The 23,293-nt window shown below is 41.2% G+C and overlaps 1 protein-coding gene across 3 annotated transcripts in view; it reads right to left on the bottom strand.

The window, feature by feature from the left end:
* IKZF3 (IKAROS family zinc finger 3) overlaps window positions 1-23,293 on the bottom strand; it is a 92,101-nt gene continuing 68,808 nt past the window's right edge. For 2 of the 3 annotated variants that reach the window (XM_025440260.3, XM_035721393.2), the window contains 2 exons: window positions 18,538-18,654; window positions 1-6,310 (listed from right to left, as the gene is read on the bottom strand). In XM_025440260.3, coding sequence (XP_025296045.1) covers window positions 5,607-6,310; window positions 18,538-18,654 — 821 coding nt within the window. In that variant the 3' untranslated portion in view covers window positions 1-5,606. Of the gene's footprint in view, window positions 6,311-18,537; window positions 18,655-18,769; window positions 19,629-23,293 lie in introns of those variants that run through there. The other variant, XM_025440261.3, reaches the window with a different exon arrangement.

Below are 23,293 nucleotides of genomic sequence, written 5' to 3'. Positions count from 1 at the left end.
TAATTTTAAACACACCAGTATTTTTTTTTTATTTTTCAGTGTAAAAATCAAACATGATAAAGAAACCTTGAAAACTATTAGCAGTTTTTTTTTTTCTTTTTTTTTTTTTTTAATGTGACGACGCACTCATTATGGTTCTGGCAGGGTTACAGCATTGCTACATTTCAGAAGCTGACTTTCTTTAAAGAGTCTTTACAGAGGAGTAGGATACCTTACGGTACTCCAAATGGTTGGACTGTGGGTAAAATTCAAGAGGAGTTAAGAGGGAAGGTCACTGTTGGGCAGGGAGGGCATTTCTGAGAAACCCAGATGAGAATGCTATGAGCACAGGCCGTGTCAAAACCACTCGGTAAGGTCTCCCTCTCTTCCTCTTGGGGAGAAGGCCACCCTGAGCCCCTTTGAACCCCCAAACCAGGTTCCCTTCTTCCCCTGTCATTCTGCAGACAAGGGTCATCCACAGACCACACGTGTGGTGGCTTTGGCAACCAGAAATTAAAAATAAGCTATGGTTTTTCCAGTAGCCAAAATGATCCCTCACCAAAGCTCATAGATGAGAACCTGAGCATGCAAAACCACAGTCTGGGTGAAGGGATGTCTGCTTTTCAAATGATCTGCTAATACTTTGCAACCCACAGTAATTTGGTTTCTGTGAACCCACAGAAGCAGGCCCACCTAAAAGGGTTTTGTCTGCTAACCTGGAAAAGTCCTTGTGTAAATGAGTCACTGGCAATGGGATCATTTTTAAGGCTGCCCCATTTTCCTAATATGTTAAAATGTTTGTTCTCAGTCTTTTTAGGAGAGGAAGGAGCAAAGTAGCTTCAGAAGCTAGGCCTCACAGATGTGTGGCACAGGCTTGGGAGAAGGGGGTTGGTTGATATTATGGGACTGCACTCCGGGCTTTTTAGAGTAGGGTGGATATGGAGATGGACAGAGAGGACCATTTGAGGAAACTCTTAAGTTACTTGGGGAGTTAATAATTGAGAGCTGATGAGACAAGGAGGGAGCAAAGCCATTCTACTTCCCTGGCTGCAATGCCGTGAAGGGTCTGTACCATGAGGTTCACTCGTGTTGGTTCTAACAGTCAGCAATATTCTTTACTCTTACTCATTAAAATAGCATGATGGAGACTGTGTGTTAGAGATCAGACGCCTCCACTGCCTTCTGAATTACTGAACTGTGATCCTAGTACGGCCTTTGAATATTTCCATGTCTTTAAATCCACATACCATACATATAGTGGAAAATTTGTAACCATCCAAAATACACCTCCCCTCCCTGGCAAGTAACATCATCTCGTAGACAAAATTACATAAAATCTCATAACATCCTTGGGAGGTAGATATTATGTCCTTACATTTTAAAAAATCAAACATTAACATTCCATTTTCAAATGATAACTCAATCAATATCAATGTACATGACAGTCCAGTCTTGTAATATTCAGAGGAAACTTGCATTCAACTTTTTCAAAGTGCGAAGATCTGTTTATCATGTTGACAGCATGTTGGGGTACACACTATCTACAGGTTGGGTGAATGGAGCTACAGTCTTGTGTTCTGAGCTTAGGCAAGTCTAAAGCCTACTCTTTTCCTCTAGGCTCTTCTGAGTCCACACTTAGAGGCAGCAGTGCCCAGTCCTGGGTTCACTGATCATTCACAGAGTCATTCGATCCTTCAGCTTTAGAGAACAGAATCTTTTTCCTAGGGTGTCCCAGGTCTAGCCTTTAGTTTCAGGCCAAAATTGTCTTCTTGCCAGGCACTTAAGTCCCAAATCCATTCTGTTTTTCTGAACTCTTCTATAGGGAGAGATTCTCTGATCTATACTCTCTGAGCATAAAAATAACTTCCAATTCTTTAAAAGAGATTATCACTGTATATCTCTTCACCTTTGCACAGCCTGATAGTATTTTCTAGGACATAATTTTCCTCACTCTACTTTTTCTCTTCTTGAGCTCATAATATCAATTCCAAGTTTTTGTGAAAAGGCTTGCCTGTTTCTGAGGATTCAAATCTTGAGTGGCCTGGAGTTTCCAAATCTCCACTAGAGATAAATGAACCTATTCTCTGTGGGGTACATTTTAAAGTTAGGACTCTAAGCATTTAAAACATTTCCATTACGGTCTTACTGCCTATGCTTGGATATGTATCAGCAGTAACACTTTTTCCTTTAAAACATGCTAAATCTCACATTTAGCAGAGAGGAAAAAGCAGAGGAGGAGAATAAGAACAGTGATACAGAGACTACTTGGAAAAACTTTATGTTGGTGTGAGATTTGTTCATAACACAGTGTTTCAACTAAGCAAAATTTTGTGCTTTTTTTCTTTGCAAAAGAAATCTGAGGTCATTTTATATCTGGGCCACTCTGAGTATGGACCTAGCAAAATGTTAAGCACTGCATTTAAAAGGTGAGAAATGTTGTCACTGACAAAGTCAGAAGCTGAGTCAGGAACAGCTCAGAATGGGTAACAAGGCATAAGATTAGTTAGCTTATCTGTGTCAAGGCAAGTATCTTTTAGGGAGAATGACTTAAAGAACCTAAAAGCTAGTGGGTTTATCAATATCTTTTTTGCCCTGGTGGTGGTGGTGGAGGGTAATGGGGAAGACACTTCTGTTTAGTTCTCTGCCAGTAGGAAATACCTGTGCAATGATTCAAGTGAGGTGATAAGGAATATCTGGAGAGCCAGTTCTCTTCCCTTTCTCCCTCACTCCAATTCTGTCACCTTGGCTGCAAGGAACTTCTCCTGGGGTTGGTTGTTCCTTGAATTGTGGCCTCCTGGTGTGTGGTGGGAAATGATGGAGAGCCCAGACCTATGAGGTGCATGTCAGAGGGACTCTGACTGAGAAAGGAAATGTGCTGCCTGAAGCTGCTGCAGGACCTCACTGTCCAACATGGCCGGATGTGAATCCTGACTCTGTCCTTCTTTCTAAGGGATTTTGCTAAGATTCTCCTTCCCCCTGTCCTCTCCTTCCCACCCCCCACCCCCCAGCAAGGGCGAAGGGCATTTATTGGTATAAGGGGTACCTATAGAAGGAAATGTTTACCTGTGTGGTGGCAACCACTACATACTACCTGGTTTGACTTTAGGATTTAAAAACATGGAATTTGCACATACAAATTTTCTCTGGACTTGGTGTGCTGCGGTCTAGTCCCAGAATGCTACAGTGAAAGTAGCATTTGTGAGTGGTCACCCCACTTAGAAAACTGACCTCTGAAGAATGGAAATAATCTGTTAGTCACAGGGAAAATGAGGGTCATGTCTGCAAAAAAAGTCCCTAGGTTAGTGGGATGGGCCTCTTTCATTATCTTAAGGTGCAAAAGTTGGTTTCTTCAGAAAGACTTTTCCACAGCTCTGTTGGAAATGTTCACTTTCCCTAGCTTTCTCTCCAACTAATACTTGCTTCCAAATTCTCTTTCTTTTGTCCTCTGAAGAGTCAACAGGATGTGTGGCATTTCAAGAGTATAATGAGCAGCTCCATTGCCACAATGGGTGTCAGCAACCTGGCGTAGTTTGGAGTCTAGGATTACGGAAATACAGTGACATGCTGAAGACTATGCACTGAAATACATCTAGTCTTTTAGCTAAAATCTCAAACATGTTGGGACTGTTACCATGGAATTTCACAAAATCTTTTTTCCTGAGACAGACACCATGTTACATGGAAGGATAAGCCATTTGTGCAGTGTGAGGTGGAACATTTTAATTACTGGCAGCACATAAATTAGTTGAGTTTGAGTCTAATGCCTAAGCCCTTTCAAAATATCAAGGCAGATACATAAAATGCGAATCTACCAGGAATTGGAGATTCTTATTCTTGGCTTTGGTAGAATTGTGCACAAAATTGACTCTTAATTTGTAAATAGGTTCCATGAAGTTGTCCCTGGAAGCAGAATTTATTTTCACTAACACCAGTTCTTAAAAAGGGGGGGGGGGGGAAAGGTTTTGGCAAGCAGCTGCAGGTGCCACTCTGTGTATATACACTTTGGGGCAAGATCAAAATACCTTCCTGTTTTTTGTTCCTCCCACCATCCTCTTCACATTCACAACTCAGTGGTTAAAGGAAAAATTTAACACTACCATTTTCACACCAAAGAAATGTGAAACAGGTATTCATATACATATTCTCCTGCTTAATACCTATACATTAAAAGGCTTAAAAGATAATTAGGGTTATAGCATAATCACATAAATTTAAAGCTGGAAGGGACCTTAGAGAGTGTCTAAGCCCAACTCTTATTTTATGGTTGAAGAAACTCAGTTTTAAGAGTTTAGTGATTTGCCCAAAGTCTTTCAGCTAATTAGCAGCCAATATGGAATGCATAAAGATTTTGGGACCCCTACTGCAGTACTAATTTTACAATTATCCTTGCACTTTTCCTTGATAGCATATTGCATAATTTAATGATACAGCTGGCCAATACATCTGCAGAACCAAGATCTGACTTTCAGGAATCTTTCTGGATACAGCAGCTCCACTTAGGGAGAAAAACCCAGTTTGATCAAGGGAGAACCTGTCAGCAGAGGTATGTCCCTCTTCACCCCATCAGAAAGCTCAGCACTGACCCAAACAACACTCATGATGTCTGTCCCTGTGGGGAGGGGGAGACTAAGTTACGCTTTTTGGATTGTTTGGTGGTTTTCTGTAAAAAAGAAAAAAAAATCAGCAAGTTTGCTTTGGGTCTGTACACTAATGCTCCATGGAGACCAAAACCTTTCAAGTAGCTGCCCCCACCTCCGGGGTGCTGCTAAACCATTTCCCCCTCAGAGTTCAGTTCTGCCAATCTTGATCACAGGAAATGGATGCCACCATCCATAGCTGACAACTTCCTGGAATTTCAATGATGCTCTATGTTTAAAACCATCAGTTCTTCTGGCACAGAATTTCTTCTATAGATGATTGGTTTAACCTAAAGCAGCTTTTAAATTGATATGGGAGGGTAAAGGGTAGAAGCGGAAGGATCATAAAATGGCTTGATTTTTTTTCCCCTTCTGTGATAAGAAATGGGTCTGCTGTTTGGAGACTGGAGTCTTCAGTTACTGGTAACAGATACTTATTTTATGGCTGTTCTTTTCCTTACTATTAGACTCTAATTTGGGATGAGGAGATTATGTCCTAGACTTTCAGTCTGTGTTAAGTGCAGAAGAGTGTGGCTTCCCAGGGAGGTTAGCTGGTGAGCTCTTCTTTGTGGCCCCGGGACATATGACCAAAAGGCTTTTCCACATATGGAGGATATATCTCAGGAAGAATGTCTCATTCAGCACAACTGGAGGGCTCTTTTGACTGGCAACAAACTCCAAGGACTGCTTGTTCCATTGCTGCAAAAGATAACGACCAAATACTTCACTGGCTTTTAAATATTATAAAACTTCAAGTCCCTGATGAGAAAACAAATGTCTCACAAAAATGATAGCATGATATATCTGCAAACAATTTCTGAATGAAGACAGTGTTTCCCTGTTGCCCATGTGAACATGACCCTTTGGACACTAAAAATAGTATGGGAATGAGTTTGGAAGTGAGTTTGGAGAATAATTCGTTAGGTGGGGTGTCGGTTTTTACAAATGATGTCGAACACTCAGGCGTAAATCATCTCTGGGACCAGATGTTCACTTCAGCATGGCTCTGTGCTCTCCTCTGGCTATGTGAGATGAGAATTCATACCGATCATGGCTTCGATATCCACACATGTTACACTCAAAAGGGTCACGAAAGCCGTGGCAACCCATGTGAATAGTAAACATCACGTAATCCAGGAAGAGGACTCGACAGTGGTCACACCGATACACATCCATCACCTCCCCTTCTTTGTTGATCACTTTGATGGAGTCCCTTGGACAGATAGGTGGGGGCTTGAGGAGTTCATAAGAGCGGGGGATCTCCTTCAGAAGTGGCATCCCATTGCGGGCCCGAGGGGGGACCATGTGATTTTGCTGGTAGATGTGATTCTGGCGTTCTTCATGATTGCTATCAGTGTCCGTGGAGTCATGGCCACTATTGTTGGGGGAGAGGCCTCTTTCAGAAGGCAGGCTCTTCTCTGGCAAGTGGATATTCTTCTTTTCCAGGTCCTGGGGGTTACCATTTGGCATCTCTGCACGGGTGAGGGCTATGGGATACATGCTGCTGATAACTGGAACCATCTCTGATGTGGGAGCAGGTGGGGTCTGGACCAAGGGGCGCAGGGCTTCCGCACCAAGATAGCTGATGGCATTATTGATGGCTTGATCCATTATCCGGGTCTGTATTATCTCACTCTCTTTCTCGTACATATAGCTGGGATTATAGTTGACATCAAAGCAATGGCGCTTCTCACCTAGAACAAGTGAAAGAAAGAATTACAAGAGGAAGAACACAAATGCAGAGTTTGTAAACGGATTTTCCAGAGTCCCTGAAAAGGGAGGAAACACATGCCTGTTTAACACCCAGCCAAGGCAGGATGGTTCCAATCGGTGCTGGGGACAGTTGTAAGGGACAGTAACTGACAGCACACGCTTGGACAGTCAAAATAAATTAAGCCAGCAGGCAAAAGGGTGAGTCAGAGATGTCATTAAGTTGAGGCTACAATATGAGCTGTTTCCACTGCACACGTCAGAGGGAAGTGCTGGAGAAAACAGAGAAAAAGAAGGAAGAGGACACCGGGTCAGGTTCACAGGGAGCCAGGGAGCTACCACTGTGCAGGAGCATGGCCACTTCTGCACTTCGACTGCTCATGGACTCTCAACACTCAATGGATTCCTAAACTGTTATTTTGTTTGTTATTTTCTGCTCGTAATACTAGGGACCCTGGGGGACGGAAGTGCTGCAAGAAGTGAGGACCTCAGCAACTGGCCTCTGCAGCTCTTTAAATAGCTACAGAGGCAGAAAAAATAGCCCCCAAACCTCCAACTTACCACTCCCCAAACACATTGTCTCCAGACTGAGATTTAAGTAAAAGAACTTCAAATGTAGAAAGTTTTAGAAAAGCTTTCTTGAAAGATCATGGTCTTTGTCTTTTTCATAAAGTATATTATTCTTTTGCTTGAAAAAACTGTATCATTGATACACATGTGATCATTAGGACCCATCTCACGTTTAACTGAAAAATTTATTTGTGGTCACCCTCTCATACTGCTCATGTCAAACTGCTGAGAAATTCTGAAAACAGAGTTTAGCCACCTTTTGGGTGTGTGGGTGTTGTGTGTTAGAAAACAGAGGCTCTCTGGCCACAGGGAAGCCAGGAGCAAGGGTCTGCAGTGATGGCAGATGTGCTCCATGGTGAGTGGCTGGCAGAAGGAAGAGAAAGCAGGGAGGATGTGTCAAGTACTGAAAGTGAGGCTAAGGTATCGCTGATGTTTTTTCATTCTGTAGACACTAGATTCTGGAGAGATTTACTGAACCATATCCTCTCTTCCGTAACATTCCAAAATGTTATGGTTCCAAAATCTGTCACTGCCATGCACTAAAGGGTCTAATAAAGAAACAACACATACACACACAAAAGGGATCAGAAGAACTAGTTCCTGTTCTTGAGATGTCTCCAAACTAGTGGGAGAGAAACAAGTGGGAATTGGAAAAAAAAAAAAAATGTTAGAAATTGTGAAAGGGCTTCTCTGCTCTGTGGGGACCTTTGATTTTATTATTTTATTTTAAAGATTTTATTTATTTATTTTGAGAGAAAGAGAGCATACAAGCAGGGGAAGGGGCAGAAAGAGAGGGAGAGTGAGAATCTCAAAGAGATTCTGTGCTGAGTGCAAAGCCCCATGTGGGGGCTCAATCCCATGGCCCTGAGATCATGACCTGAGCTGAAATCAACAGTCAGATGCTCAATCAACTGAGCCATCTAGGCATCCCTGATTTTATTCTAAATGCCATATTTGAGGCACTTAAGCAGGGGAGTGATACGTCTTCTGTAAAAAGAATTATAAGACAAGAGTAAGGCAGTTTGGTACAAATTGTATATTTAAGTGTTAAGGAAATCATAAAATTCAGGAGTACCTGGGGCAGGGAAAGCATTCTTGGAAAACCCAGATTTTGAGAAGGGTTTTTTTTTTTTTTTTTTTTTAAAGATTTTATTCAGGGCAGCCCCTGTGGCGCAGTGGTTTAGCATCGCCTGCAGCCCAGGTATGATCCTGGGGAGCCGGGATTGAGTCCCACGTCAGGCTGCCTGCATGGAGCCTGCTTCTCCCTCTGCCTGTGTCTCTGCCTCTCTCTCTAAATAAATAAATCTTTAAAAAAATAAAGATTTTATTTATTTATTCATGAGAGACACACAGAGAGAGGCAGAGACATAGGCAGAGGGAGAAGCAGGCTACTCACAGGGAGTCCGATGTGGGACTAGATCCTGGGATCATGCCCCAAGCCAAAGGCAGACGCTCAACCACTGAGCCACCCAGGCATCCCAAGAAGGGTCTTGATGAACTGGTACAACTTAGATTTTTCCAAGAGGTAGATGAGACATCCTGATAAGAGGGAGGAGCAACCTGAAGGCAGAGAAGTGGGACTACTTCTACTACTACTACTACTACTACTACTACTACTACTACTACTACTGGACAGAAACAGGGAAGAGTAAAAGAGTCTGGGTGTAGCTATATCAGGAAGTATGAAATATAGCATTTCTCAAACTTCACTCATCCTTCACATTCTGCAACACTGACATCTCAGGGTAGTGTTGTGGTTGAGTGCATGAGTTCTTGGATCAGATGGACTGATGCTGGCTCATCAGTTACTGTTTGCATGACCTTGGGCAAGTTACTTGACATGTCTATGGCTCCGTATCCTCATGTGTAACAGGGATTATAATTGTATCTACCTCCCAGGGTCATTGGGAAGTGCTTGGAACAATGCCTGGTACATAGAAAGCACCCAGTAAATGTTAGGGCTTTTTGTTTTGTTGGAATCAGCTCGAATTTTCTTTTTTCTCTCTCTCTTTTTATGTCTCTAAAATTAATTTGCTTTTTATTATTTTTAAAGATTTTATTTCTTTATTCATGAGAAACACAGAGAGAGAGAGAGAGAGAGAGAGAGACAGAGACATAGGCAGAGGGAGAAGCAGGCTCCATGCAGGTAGCCTGACATGGGACTCAATCCTGGGACTCCAGGATCACGCCCTGTGCTGAAGGCGGTGCTAAACCACTGAGCCACCCAGGCTGCCCTGAATTTGCTTTTTAGGTAAACTTTCTATCACTAATATAAACAGAAGGCTAGACTCACGCACCACAAATAGAAGGTTAACTATGAAAAATAAAAACAAGGAAACAGAGCAATCAAGTTTTGATCAGATACTGTGACTACTTGGAAACAAAGATCCCCTCTCTTTGTCAAAAACAGAGATTACCAAATGTGAGATTTGTATGAAAGAAGACTAACATAAAATTAAATCTAAATCTTTTCATAAAAAAAAAAAAACCAAAAAAACAAAAAACTTTTCCCTTGGAATAATCAGCAAGAATGACAGAGAACTAAAAAATGAAATAATTTTCTTGCCCTATGGGTCTCCTGGCACTTTGCATCCCACATTTGGGGGAGTTATTGAAAAAAACGTTAATACACAGAGGAACCAAAAGATAGACATTCTGAATGACCAACCACAGGATTTGGATTTGAACAAAGAGCAAACTGCTTCATGCCCTTGAACAAGGGAGGCTTGTGACAAAATGTTATTTTCAGAATATTAATGGAACAGCAAAATGTAAGACCAGAACAGCAAGGAATTGGAGCCTGAAAGACCAGCTAGAAGATCTAATTGAATAAGATGGATTTGTCTTGCATCCCTACTACCTTAAGGCCAACCTGATAGTTTCTAGACAAATACCTGAGAGAAAAAATCTGCAAACACCCTGCCTTAGCAACTCAATAAAAAGCAACAGGAAATTAGACATGTGCCAAAGTCATCAGTGGTTTTTATTTTAAACTTCCAGATTGGATAAATCTTTGATCAAAGCTATTTGAAGGGAAAAAAAAAAAAAAGCTATTTGAAAGAGTGAGGCTGAGAACATGAAAGTCAGCTAAGGGCACAAATTCATTCCTCTGAAAATGACACAGAAATTGTGAACTTTGGTTTCTTGACCTTTTCAAGGTCATTGATGATTTTCCAGTGTGGCTGGCTCTACTCCACTCCTCAAATACCAGGGGGTCCCTGAGAATCTTTTTATCTTTTTACAGAGAGGTTCCAGAAGGTTTCTGGGGGTAGGACAGGCACATCACAAATTCTGTTTTTATCTTTTCTCCCAAGAGTTAGCTTTACTGAACTAGGCCTACAGTTTCACAGTCTCTACCACCTGCAGCACATGTCAGAACAGAGCTGAGTGCTAAAGTTGTAAGAGGCAAAACAGTAAGAGGAAAATACACCCCTGGATGAGTGGAAATATGTGACTGAGTTCTGTGGTTAAGGCAGACCATTGTTCATTGTGAAGACAGGAGAGCCTCAGATCTTCACGTGCACGCAACCTGCAATCATCAGATCCCCTCATCTCCGAGTTACGGTAACTTGAGTAGTACAGATGATTATCAGTCACCTGTAGACACGATGACTCAATGTGTATGAAACCCAGAAGGGGTTAGCTACAGTAATTGAAAAGCCAACAGCTCACGTTTCTTTAGTAACATACTCATAAAAAAGGTTAGTCAAACCACAAGCGTATAACTTCTCCCAAACCTGCACGGAGCCTCTAGTCCAGCTTGTAGTCAAAATCGTACCACACCTTTGAATGATTAATGATAGCAGCTTCAGGCTGAATTAGAGGTTTCCTTCTGATGAAAGTACAACTGGCAAAAGCAAGTCCTGAGTTTAGGAACCAGGGCCATTCCTTACCTGTGCTTCTTTTTTAAAGGTGTGAATCCCTAGACTTTGGAAATTCTAAACCAAGCAGCCGCCTGACTTGAATTGCTGCAATGTGGTGAGGGTATATATGGGTGTTGTCTTTTTTTTTTTTCTTAAGATTTTATTTATTTATTCATGAGAGACACACAGAGAGAGGCAGAGACATAGGCAGAGGGAGAAGCAGGCTCCCCATAGGGAACTCAATCCCAGGACCCCGGGGTCACAACCCGAGCCAAAGGCAGACTCTCAACCACTGAGCCACCCAGGTGCCCCTGGTTGTTGTCTTTTGAGTGCCAACTTCAAAGTACAGAATCACCACTTAGAGCTAAAAGGGACCTTAACTGAACACGTGGATTCAGACCTCTGCTTCTGGGGTCAAGTGACAAGATCCACCACTCTAATGTTTACCTCTGGTTTTTATACTTCACACTACCTAGCACTGTGCCTTATATATAATACTCATAAAAATAGCTCCTATTTATTGAGCCTTTATTATGTACTCAGTGCAGTCCTAGCTACTTTTTGCATATTCTCTCATTTGCCTAAGATGAATTAGCACCTCTTACTCAGATGAATAACCTAACCTACAAACAGGTTAACTTGTCAAGGCTGCTTAAGTTGGTAAATGGAGAACTAAGTTGTAATCTAAGGGCCCATATATATCTGCCTGTGTCTGAGCTTTTTTTTTTTTTTTAAGATTTTATTATTTAATTTATTTATTTATTTATTTATTTATTTATTTATTTATTTATTTATTTTGGAATAGGGAGGGAAAGGTGTAGAGAGAGGAGAGAAAGGGTCTTAAGCAGACTCCACACTGGGTGGGGCTTGATCCCACATGGGGCTTGATTCCGCAACTCTGAGATCATGACCTGAGCTGAAATCAAGAGTCAGATGCTTAACTGACTGGGCCACCCAGGCATCCCTGTGTTTGAGCATAAATTATTGTTTCCTGACTGCTACCTTGCCCATGGCTGCACAATCCCACCACTGGCAGTGACTTCAGATTCTCTGCTGGGATGGTCCCCATAAGCAGTGGACAAGCAACTATGCTTTGTTCCATATGGACCAGCACCGTGCATTCAAGAAGTATTTATGATGCACAGAGTTGTGATGTCTGTAAGTGCTTAACAGAATGCCTGGCATATGTAAGCACTCAATAAGTGGTAGATTTTTTTTTTTTTAATTTACTTGAGAGAGAGGGAGAGTACAGAGGGAGAGTGAGAGTGAGAAGCAGATTCCCTCCTGAGCAGAGAGTCTCATGTGGGGCTTGATCCCACAACCCCAAGATTGTGACCTGAGCCAAAGGCAGATGCTTAACCGACTGAGCCACCCAAGTGGCCTTATATCTTTTATTATTATTATTATTATTATTAGCCTCAAATCACGTTAGGTACTTTGAGGAGTACAAATATAATTGCAGTCCAGGAGATGCAGCATTTATACAATTTCATTGCAAATTAGTACCCCGAACGCTATGTGGTAGAACAAAGTATAGAGTAGTCAAGAAAGTGAAGAGAGAAAAATATGGACAGCTTCTCAATATGCCATGTAATGCGGGACAAATATTAACTTTTTTTTTTTTTTGAAGTCTGCTTGTAAGTGATGGTGGTGAAGACAGTTCTATATATTACAAAAAACTGTGACAGTGATGGTGGTGAAGACAGTTCTACATATCACAAAAAACTTAAACTTTTTTTTAAAGATTTTATTTATTTATTCATGAGAGACACAGAGAGAGAGACAGAGACAGAGACATAGAGGGAGAAGCAGGCTCCTTGCAGGGAGCCTGATGTGGGACTATATCCTGGAACCCAGGGATCATGCCCTGAGCCGAAGGCAGACGCTCAACCACTGAACCACTCAGGCATCCCAAAACTGTTAAACTTGCCTGAGTACAGGGGAAGAACAGAGCAGAGAGAGAATTCAGGAGACTATGGGAATGTAGACCACATACACTTTTTTAAAAAAAGATTTATTTATTGGGGTGCCTGCTGGCTCAGTTAGGCATCTTTTGGGTCAGGTCATGATTTCAGGATCCTGGGATAGAGCCCCATGTTGGGCTTCCTGCTCAGCAGGGGGTCTGCTTCTTCCTCTCCCTCTCCCCCTACCCCTACTCTTGCTCTCTCCCTTTCTCAAATAAATAAAATCTCTTTAAAAAATTTAAAAATGTATTTATTTGAGAGAGAGAGAGAGAGAGAGAGAGAACAGAGTTGCAGAGGGAGAAGGAGAGAGAGTCCCAAGCAGACTCCTTGCTGAACATGGAGCCCTACTCAGGGCTCCATCTTACAACCTGAGATCAGGTCCCAAGCTGCAACCAACAGGTGGATGCCTAATAGACTGTGCCACCTAGGCACCCTAACCATGTATACTTTCTAATTTTTTAAAAATTTTTATTTATTTATGATAGTCACAGAGAGAGAGAGAGAGGCAGAGACATAGACAGAGGGAGAAGCAGGCTCCATGCACCGGGAGCCTGACGTGGGACTCGATCCCGGGTCTCCAGAATTGCGCCCTGGGCCAAACCGCTGCGCCACCCAGGGATCCCCCATGTGTACTTTCAAAGGCAGATGTGAGGGAGGGCATTCCAGGCAGACAGCATGGACATAACGATTACATACAAGAGGGAAAGTATTACATAGAAGTGTGAGTAGTTCACTGTGGCTGAATTAAAAGATCACTTGGCTGAAATGATAAAATTAGAAAAGGTAACTTGGAGACAGATTGTACAAGGCTCAGAACACCTGGGTGGTTCAGATTTTATTCCAATGGGAAGCCATTGAAAGGGTTTTTTGAAGGGGGGATGATTTGAACTTTAGAAAGATAACACATTTCCACTATTATAGGCATCATGAGGGGTGATGAGCAATGTTCAGGTTTTATGTTTCTGCAAGTCACTGAAATGTACTTGCCCTACCTTCCTACCATATCCCATGTGTATTATTGCTTACTCTTACTGCAAGCACATGTTCGATAAAAGGAGGGAGGGGCAAGTAAGGAGGTTAAATGAAATATCTGTGAGGTAATGGCTCTGATCTCAAGCTCAATGAGACTAAAGTGAATAACATTTCTTCCAGGAGGAGGAAAGTAGAAGGGAGCCATAGAACAGGCAGGAAGGGGAGCAAACACAGAGATAGCCATGGGGTGGGGGGTGGAGGAGAGGAAAATTGAGTTGGAGACCATGTTTTGTTGCTGCAGAAGCCCTGTCCTTTGTGAGAGGTGCTATTTGGATGTCATCGGTCCTGACGGAGTCACCAGGGGAAGACTTTTTTAAAAGATTTTATTTATTTAATAAAAAAAAGATTTTATTTATTTATTCATGAGAGACAGAGAGAGAGAGAGAGAGAGAGAGAGAGGCACAGAGACATAGGCAGAGGGAGAAGTAGACTCCCTATGGGGAGCCCGATGCGGGACTCGATCCCAAGACTCCAGGATCACACCCTGAGCTGAAGGCTGGTGCTCAACCACTGAGCCACCCAGGTGCCCCAGGGGAAGACTTATTCTCTCAAGAAAACACACTCCTGAGGGAGAATAACTGCCCTTCTTCAGGGGCTTTTTCTTCCACCAGCTTACATTGACTACACTCCTCCCTATCCAAAGACCTGGTGCAGCACACATGACCCCACTGCTCAGGGGGACCTCCAGGGAAGGAGGCTTTGGCTCCACTATTGGACCTTGGATGGCAGTGCGTTACAAGGTCCCAGTCCTGACTCTGCTCTGTCACCCACTAGCTGTATCTCTTCATCTCTCCATCCTCCCTTCTTCCTTGGGACAAGAACTTTGCTGTGTATTCCTGATATCTCTTCAAGTTCTAATATGCTAGGATTCTGTAATACTTATAGGATTATAGATTCAGCCCTTTGAGAAGGAGTGGGAGAAGATACGTTTTGCTGTTAGAAATGGGTATTCAAACTGCTTCCTGTAGCTCTGTTAACCAAAGCAGACAATTTCTCATTAGTTACTTCACAGGGAGAATCGATGGTGTTTGTTGAAGTGTCAAAACCTCACTAAACATGTTTACCACGGGTGAGTGAGATCTTTTTTCATGTTCTTTTCAACATAAAAACTTCCTTTAATAAAATAATACATAAAATTAAAAATAATAAGGAGATGCTATGGTAACCACTTTGGTTGGAATAACACATCTGTTTTTGGAGAAAGAATGAAAATCAGAAAAAGAAATATGCAGAAATGTAGTCATTTTCCTCCTCCCTCCAGGAGAGAAATCTGGCCTCTATTTTGAGCCAAGTATTTGAAGATGGCCTAGTTAGAAGTCTAGTCAAACAAGTTTATAACAGAAGAATAAGATGCAGAAAAGGACAACTCTTAAAAGGCTAGGTGCTAAAAGTAAGCCGTTGTGTCCTTCGAAAAGAGCAACGAAGAACTATTTTGATGATGTAAAGATGCCGACATCTAATGAATGCGTGTCAATTTATGTCCTAAATACAGAGAACAAAACAAAATTTCTTGGAGAATTAGGAAAAATGGCTTTATTTTTCTTCTATGTGGGCAATTTAATTTTATTCTTACTTTTCAACAACGGCATGTTTCTGTGTTTCTAAATGCACTTAGAGGGCACCTGGGTGACTCAGCCAGTTAAGCTTCTGCCTTTGGCTCAGGTCATGATCTTAGGGTCCTGGGATCCGGCCCTACATAGGGCTTCCTGCTCCAAGGGAGAAGGCCTCTCCCTCTCCATCTATCTGCCTCTCGCCCAGCTCATGCTCTCTCTTGCATTCTCTCTCTCAAATAAATAATAAAATCTTAAAAAAAATAAGTGCAGTTAGACTTAACCCAATCTTGTCCCTCTTCCTCAATTCATCTCTAATTTATGAAAAAAGCTACCTACTGGTAATTCTCTTTAGCCTTCTGGGAAAGTAACAGGTTGACCTGATGGTATAATTTCACCTTTACCCTCATAGTTCAAGAGGTCAGGGAAGCCAAGGTTGGTCTGAGTGCTGTGCAACTGTCAGCAAGGATTAAAGAGAGTGACTCATTCTTCCTTCACACTTTACCCTTTGCCATTTCCCTGGCAGCTGAATCTTTTCAGAAAAAGGTGCCTTGGAGAGGAAATATAGGAGACAGGCGAGAAGAGGAGGGAAAACATTAGCCCCGTATGTTTTGCAGCACTTTATCCCATACACTGCAGTGTCAAAATGTTCCTTTTCTCTCCCCAGTATTGCTGTTTTCTATCAAAAAAGTTGACTCCATTAAATGACTCAAGGGGTTTCCTTTATTTAAAAACAATCTCTAAAAGGAAGGTTCGGGATATAAGCTAATGCTAGAAGTTTAGAACAGGGCTCAGGAACAAGATCATGGGCATGACAGGAAGCGCTGTCCCCATTTCCCGACCAATGAACAGGGGAAAGAACAAATGAACAAGGAGTAACGCCCTCAGTAAAACAGATGAATGTTGGGCTAATGTAGCTGTTTTATAGATTCTCATTTAACCACACCTTCCTAAAACAAAAACAACTAAAATATATGACATGGTTCATAACATAAACACCTTGTCTGTATAGTCTTGAGAAAACCGTTATCTGAATCTACACATATGGGCTTAAAAACACAAAGTGGTATTCATAATTGCAGCCTCTGCTAATTCATCTTGCAGACTTGTAGAATGATAGAGCTGGGAGGGACCTTCCCAATCACCTCATCACCTATTCAGTCTCCTCATTTCACAGATGAGTAAACAGAGGCCCAGAAAGGTTATGTGATTTGTCTAAACACACACGGTTAAGAAATGACTGAGCTAGAATCGGAACCTGGGTCATTTGGCTTCAAATCCAGTGTTCTTCCTACTGCGCTATACCACAATTTACCAAACAAAATTTCCCCCAGTTATTCAGAGCCCTGAAGCCTCGAAGTTGCTACCTCAGCTCAAATCAAGAGCTAACTCTACTGGGTTTCCTGATTCCAGGATAGAATGAACATGATGGTTCAGAAGATGAGAGAAATCAGCACCTACAAGCATCTCTCCTCAGTCTGGAAATGGAGTAAAAATCCCCTGGTTACAAGGGTAGCAAATGGAACAGATCCCCAATGCACCAAGCAGAATGGCAAGGACTTGGACATAGGAAACATGTTTTCTGAAACCCACAAAAATACCAAAGCAGGTTTTATTATATTAAGGAGGGTTTTAGCTCAACTGTAGGTGTAGGGCAGCTACAAGGACCAAGCACCTTCTCTCATATGTAAGTTCTCTTAGACCAAAACGCCTTGACCATAATTGGATTGAAATTGAGTCATTTTACATTTTTTTCTTTGCCTATTTCTCCCCATGTCCCACTCCACACCAAGTACAGCCATTTCTAGAGTCAAAACTTTCCCCAAATTAAATTACAAAGTAAATTACACTCATAGAATAACAACCTCTACTTTCCTTTGTTCTGACTCCAGTCAGAACTTCTTCACAGCAGTCAAGCTCAAAAGATAATATGAGCAATGTCTTAAAATCATGTCTTGGAATCACATTTGATCCACTGTTCCTAAACTCCACATGGAGGCCACTACATGCTCCCTGACATTTCTCACAAAGGAAGATGGTAACAGGGGTGGGGGGTAGGAGGGGTGTATCTCTCTAAACTGAAATGCACCAACTTAATTTAGTCTGACACAATTCTTGAAGTGATTAAAAGGATATGAAAACTTTTCAGCTAATCAAAATAAAAAAAAAATAAGGCATAAGCACTTAAATAAACATAAATGCCAAGCTAGGTAATTTTGAAATATATGAGTTCTTTCAATATGTCTCTATAATTCACATAAAATACCTGCCTGTACAAAAATGATGTAGACCAGAATAAAATTTAACCAGGTTTAAAAACCAGGCAGGTACTTAATATCTGTACTGAAAAGAACCAAGCACAAAAGGACTGTAGTAAGACATCAATAGCAAGTATCTTTGGAAAAACAGATTGGCAGTTTTTTAAAAATTCTGCTGGTGTTAAGGGAGGTCTATTTTCGTGTGATAACTATTTTTGTTCAATATCACCAAATTTCAATTTATAGCAAAACTGATGCATTCAATTCAACTGTCCCCTTCACAAATATAAATCTATTTTAAATACGATGGTCACATTTATGTAAACATCTGGAAGAGCTGGGCAAAACATCTCTGCCATTCAGCAATCCTAACACTTAACATAATTCTTTCTTAGCCATCTCATTCTGTTGCATTGTTTGACAATGTGAAAACCGATGGCATAAAAATTAACTCCCTTAAGACAAATGATTGAATCTAGCTTTGTTATTTAAATATCTAATTTTTCAACTTTCTCTTAAAGCCTATCCTCAATTAAATTCAAGAAAGTATGGCAATAAGTTTTAGAACATGAAAAAAGTTGGGGCATGATTACGGAACCAACTTGTAAAATATAATTACAAAAGGTTACAAAAATGCTATCTCAAACATCTTACTGGTGTCAATTGCATAAACTCTCTCATGCAACATATGTCATTCAGAATAAAGAGGAAGGAACAGCATTTTTAACACCAACTCCATTTAGGAAATTGGATATCAAATACTCCCATCTTTAGGAGTTAAGATTATTCAGTTAAAAGATTTTATTCTATTTGCTCTAGCTATCAAAATGAAGCACAAAGAATAAAAGTGTACAATGGAAAACGAATTACCTAATTTTAACAGAGATTAAGGGCCTGTGTAATATATAAACATCCTATGTTATCTCATTTAAACTATCTGCTAACAACAGCAGGAAAAAGGGTCGTATTCTTACCAATGAATTTCTGAGGCATTGAGCTTTTTCGTTTTGCCACATTGCTTGCTAATCTGTCCAGAACGAGAGCTCTTTCACTTCCCATCTCTGCTTTGATGTGTCTTGCCTCCGCACTTGCTGGTTTGGAAAAATGTAAAAAGAAGAGGGAAAAGAACATGGTGATAAATGAGGGAGGAAAGGAAATAAACTGGAAGGAAAAGTGTCAGAGGTCTGATGTACACTCTGTCGTTACCTGTTATTACTGCTCAGATTCTTGCCTGGGGTACCTGCTGTGGTCAGTGAAGCCAGCACCAGGGCACGTTCAAATCTTGCAGTCTTATGCTGAGATGGGAAAGCCCGACCCATCCCCAACCAGTATCTTCATTAGCAAGAGGAAGTATTAAATAAACAGCCTGGACGTGGTTGGTTGCAAAAAGATAGATAGATGAAGATCTTCTAACCCCTGATCAGCCTTCTTTCTGATTCTGAGTAACTGCGTGTGACACCTGCAGACTGATATAATTCTTCTTAACAACTTAAAAAAAAAAAAAAGTATGGTGCCCCAGATTTACTGCTCTGTTTATGTTAATAGCACTTTTGAAAATAGATACACTTACCCAGACAGCAAGAAATCTACTCAGTGATTTGTGTATTGAAATTCTGAGTGGTTTTTTTCTTTTCTTTTCTTTTCTTCCAGCATGCTCCTTTCAGTTCCTATCTCTTAAATTCTATTTCTCTGGGCTCTGCATTATCTGTTTCATATGTTCCTCACATTTCAAACTTGTCTCAGTTAAAATTTCCCTGAGCAACACTTCTGTCTTGAAATTAAAGAGCAATTTGTATAATACATCTTTATATTTCTAATGAACAATGTGAATAAAAACTGCCTAAGAATATGGATTAGTTGTTAATCCACAAATAGACCTTTAAGTGGTGTAGGCCTGTAGTTCTCAGACCTGCCTGTACATTAGAATTAGCTGAAGTGAATGTAGGAAACACTTATGCCCAGGTTCTCCTTCAGATCCTGAAACCAGGATCTCTGGTACAGGTGGCCAGGCCACAGTACTTTTAAAGCTCTCCAGGTGATTTTTTTTATAAAGATTTTATTTATTCATGAGAGACAGAGAGAGAGAGAGAGAGGCGCAGAGACACAGGCAGAGGGAGAAGCAGGCCCCATGCAGGGAGCCTGATGTGGGACTTGATCCCGGGACTCCAGGATCACCCCCTAGGCCGAAGGCAGGCACCAAACTGCTGAGCCACCCAGGGATCCCCTCTCCAGAAGATTTTATTTATTTATTTTTTATTTATTTTTTAGTGAGCTTTTTTTTTTTTTTATGATAGTCACACACACACACACACACACACACACACACACACACACACACACAGAGGCAGAGACACAGGCAGAGGGAGAAGCAGGCTCCATGCACCGGGAGCCCGACGTGGGATTCAATCCCGGGTCTCCAGGATCGCGCCCGGGGCCAAAGGCAGGCGCCAGACCGCTGCGCCACCCAGGGATCCCATCCAGATGATTTTAAAATGCAGCCAGAATTAAAAACCACTAGAATATATACTTAGGACTAATGTCTAGTCAACTAAACAGTACACTGGAATAAATAAAGTATAATTTACCCTGGTACAGTAGGCCGTCGTCAATAAGAGTCCAAGCCTAAAGATCAAAGAGATACCAACTGCTCTAAATATAAGACTTTAAGCTTGAACACATGATGCTGACCCAAGCTTGAACACATGATGCTGACCCAAGCTACAGATTAGCAAACTGTTCTGCAAAGGGCCAGATAGTAAATATTTTAAACTTTGTAGGACACATAGAGTCTCTGTCACATATTCTTTGGTTTCTTCATCCAACCACCACCCTTTAAAAATGTAAAAACACCTGTGTACATACACAGTCTGCTGGCTATGTTTGGCCCAAGGGTCACACTTTGCTCACTCCTGTCCCACACATTCATATTGTGTTACTACAAACATTGCTCTCTGTTTTATCACAAACATTTCAGGAGGTCCAAACTAAAATGATATATCCATATATTTCTAATGTCTCTAAGGAAGAAGAAACTGAAATTAGCTTAAGAGATTGAGTTAAAAGCAAGGGATGGCTGTAGAACAGATTTTTTCCCCCAAAATATATGCAGAGATTTAGGGATGGTCAGTGCTCATTCTGTAAAGGAGTTTGCTGTATGAAGAGAGTCTAATATACAGAAAGAATGTCACAAATTCCATAGTCCTCTCAGACATTCAGTACCACAAATTGAAATACCCAGAGAGAAGAAAACTGGCCACTTCTGCAAGGAAATAAGAGAAAAACCTCCAGGACAAGACTGTCAAGTATGGTCAGGGCACAAAAACCAAAGCCAAATTAGAAAAAGAGAAATCAAAATGTTAAATATGTTTCATTTTATTATTAGCATGTTTTTGTCTGTGTTTCCAGTCATTACACAATAAATTATAAAGCTCAAGGCTTTTAAAATTCAGGAATAAAATGAAATCTAGCTCCAAAAAGGATTAAGAGGACGATGACTGTATTTACTAGACTTTGGGAGTTTCTTGTCAAACATAATTATATGCTCCAAAGAAATAAGTCCCAGCCTTCGGTTTCAGTTATTAATAATACTATTTGTGTAAATGAAAACAATAAGGGTCAGAATAAGGGGCCTGGGCAGCTTTGGGGCTGGTGGTAAAGCACTATCACTGGCTGACCAGCTGTTGTAAATAATGGGCATGTTAGCGACAGGACACTGTGCTATTGAGTGAAGTGGGTCAAATTCTGTCCAGCACAGGGATAGGTTTAAATGACCAAACAGGAAACTATTATATATATTATTTCCTTTCACACAAACCACCACCAGATGTGGCACTACCCGGAGCCCCAAGAGCAGAGAGATGAAAGACAAAGCTCTGGGATTTGAAATCAGTTCCTGAGGCTGTTACAAGGAGGCTTTTTCTTAGAAGCATCTGAGGGGGAGTTAAGCGGTACTTTCATTGGGGACAGTCATTCTGGTTTGAGCAACTTTGAGAGGATTAAATCCAGGTAAACAGCTGCTCCCCCCACCCCCCAGGCTCCTCCCCACCCCCAACATTGTATTATTATTAGAAAGATTTACAGCAAAACGAGAATGCAAAACAGTCCAGGGGGAATTTTTAACTCCAGCCCCATTTTACCACTATTCATTCATATTGGCCTCTTCAGTCACTCCTCTAGTGGGCCAATCATCCCCCAGAGATCTATCCCTTCAGCCCCAGGACTCACCTCAGGCATTATGTCACCAGCCTACTTTCCTGTTCAGCTCTCCACAGTTACTATCTACATTTTACCAACTCACTATCAGTTACCATGAGCAGCTTTCTGAGGATATGTACTCAATATCCTCTATATTTGGGAGGATGCTAGAGCGGGGATACATGACCTAAATAATGTAATGAGGGCATGTTACTAAATGGCAACCTTCCGAGATAATATCACCTTTTATCCCTGGTTACTCACCAAGCCGGTCTTGACAGTCATTTCTAGATAAATCTTACTCTGTAAAACAGTGGCTAAATGCCTGACATTTAAAAAAGATAACATTCTGAAGTGTTTGGCTGGACAGATAATTGGGGGCATGGGTGGAAACTTTCCCATCTCCACAACTCTGGTTAGAGCCAACAAAATCCTCTGAAGGTTTCCCCCCACTCTCACTCTGCATCCCTGGCTTGTTCACTCAAAATATCAACTCCAAGATCCCAACCATCAATGGACATGTAAACACACTCTAGAGATTAAGCTCATCTTTACTGAGTTAACCGATTTCTAATGGGCAAGTTAGGCAAAAGCTCCAACTTCAATAGAATGTGCTGTATGTACTCCTTTTCCCCCCAAACTGTTGGTCTTTTGCCTTGTAGTTGTTGGACAGTTTGCTGCATAATACCACTACATGGGCACCCTTTAAAACACAAAGAAATGCTCTGGGGTTAGAGGATCTCTTCAGGATTACAGGTTCAGGTACTCTAAAAAGCTAACAAAGAGGACCACTGCTTTTTGGTCCTCTGCTTCAACTTGAAGACCCAACTGTCTGTTTATATAGTCTAGACTTGTTATCTTGCCACATCATGTCTCAAAAATGTAAGTGGAGGGAAACCAGTTTGGCAAGATAGTAAGGGGACAAGATAATGGGTTTAAATGATGAAATAGGAAATCCGTTCCTGGGTGGTGTTTGGCAGTTTAATGTTGCAAGGGGTGGGTGTGGGGGAATATGGGATAGTGGCAAAGAGCAATTTATACACTTGGTTCCTGAGTGAGCACAAGAGGGCTGTAATTCTGGATCAATTCCCCTTCATGTCACTTCCCTGCTACATAGTGGGTATACCAATTTTCATTAGCAAAATGATTTTAAAGAAATGTTGAAGATATAAATAATAAAACTAATATGAAGTCATAATTACAGAACAAGTTTCAACCTTTAATCTCCATACAAGTCTTAATTGTCTGGTTTTCAGTTAACTATTTCCATGATGCAATTTCTTTCTCAAAGTAACTGCAGATTTAACTATGTAATTGGTTGTGTTTTTGTTTGTTCAGAATCTTTCATGAAGTGTTAAATGGAGCTCAACTAAGAGGCATTGCTTCCTGTCTCTTCTCTGGTGTGGTCAGTGGTAGCTAATGGACAGTGGAACATAGAGGTGTTATTGTGTAACAAGAATTGTCTAACAAAAGATTGCTATCAAAGACTGAGGCAGCTTCTAACAAAAAAGTTACATAAAATTGTTGCCTTTTGGA

This window comes from Canis lupus, chromosome 9, assembly GCF_003254725.2.
Source record: "Canis lupus dingo isolate Sandy chromosome 9, ASM325472v2, whole genome shotgun sequence".
NCBI lineage: Eukaryota > Metazoa > Chordata > Mammalia > Carnivora > Canidae > Canis > Canis lupus.
This window is presented reverse-complemented; position numbering and strand designations above follow the sequence as displayed.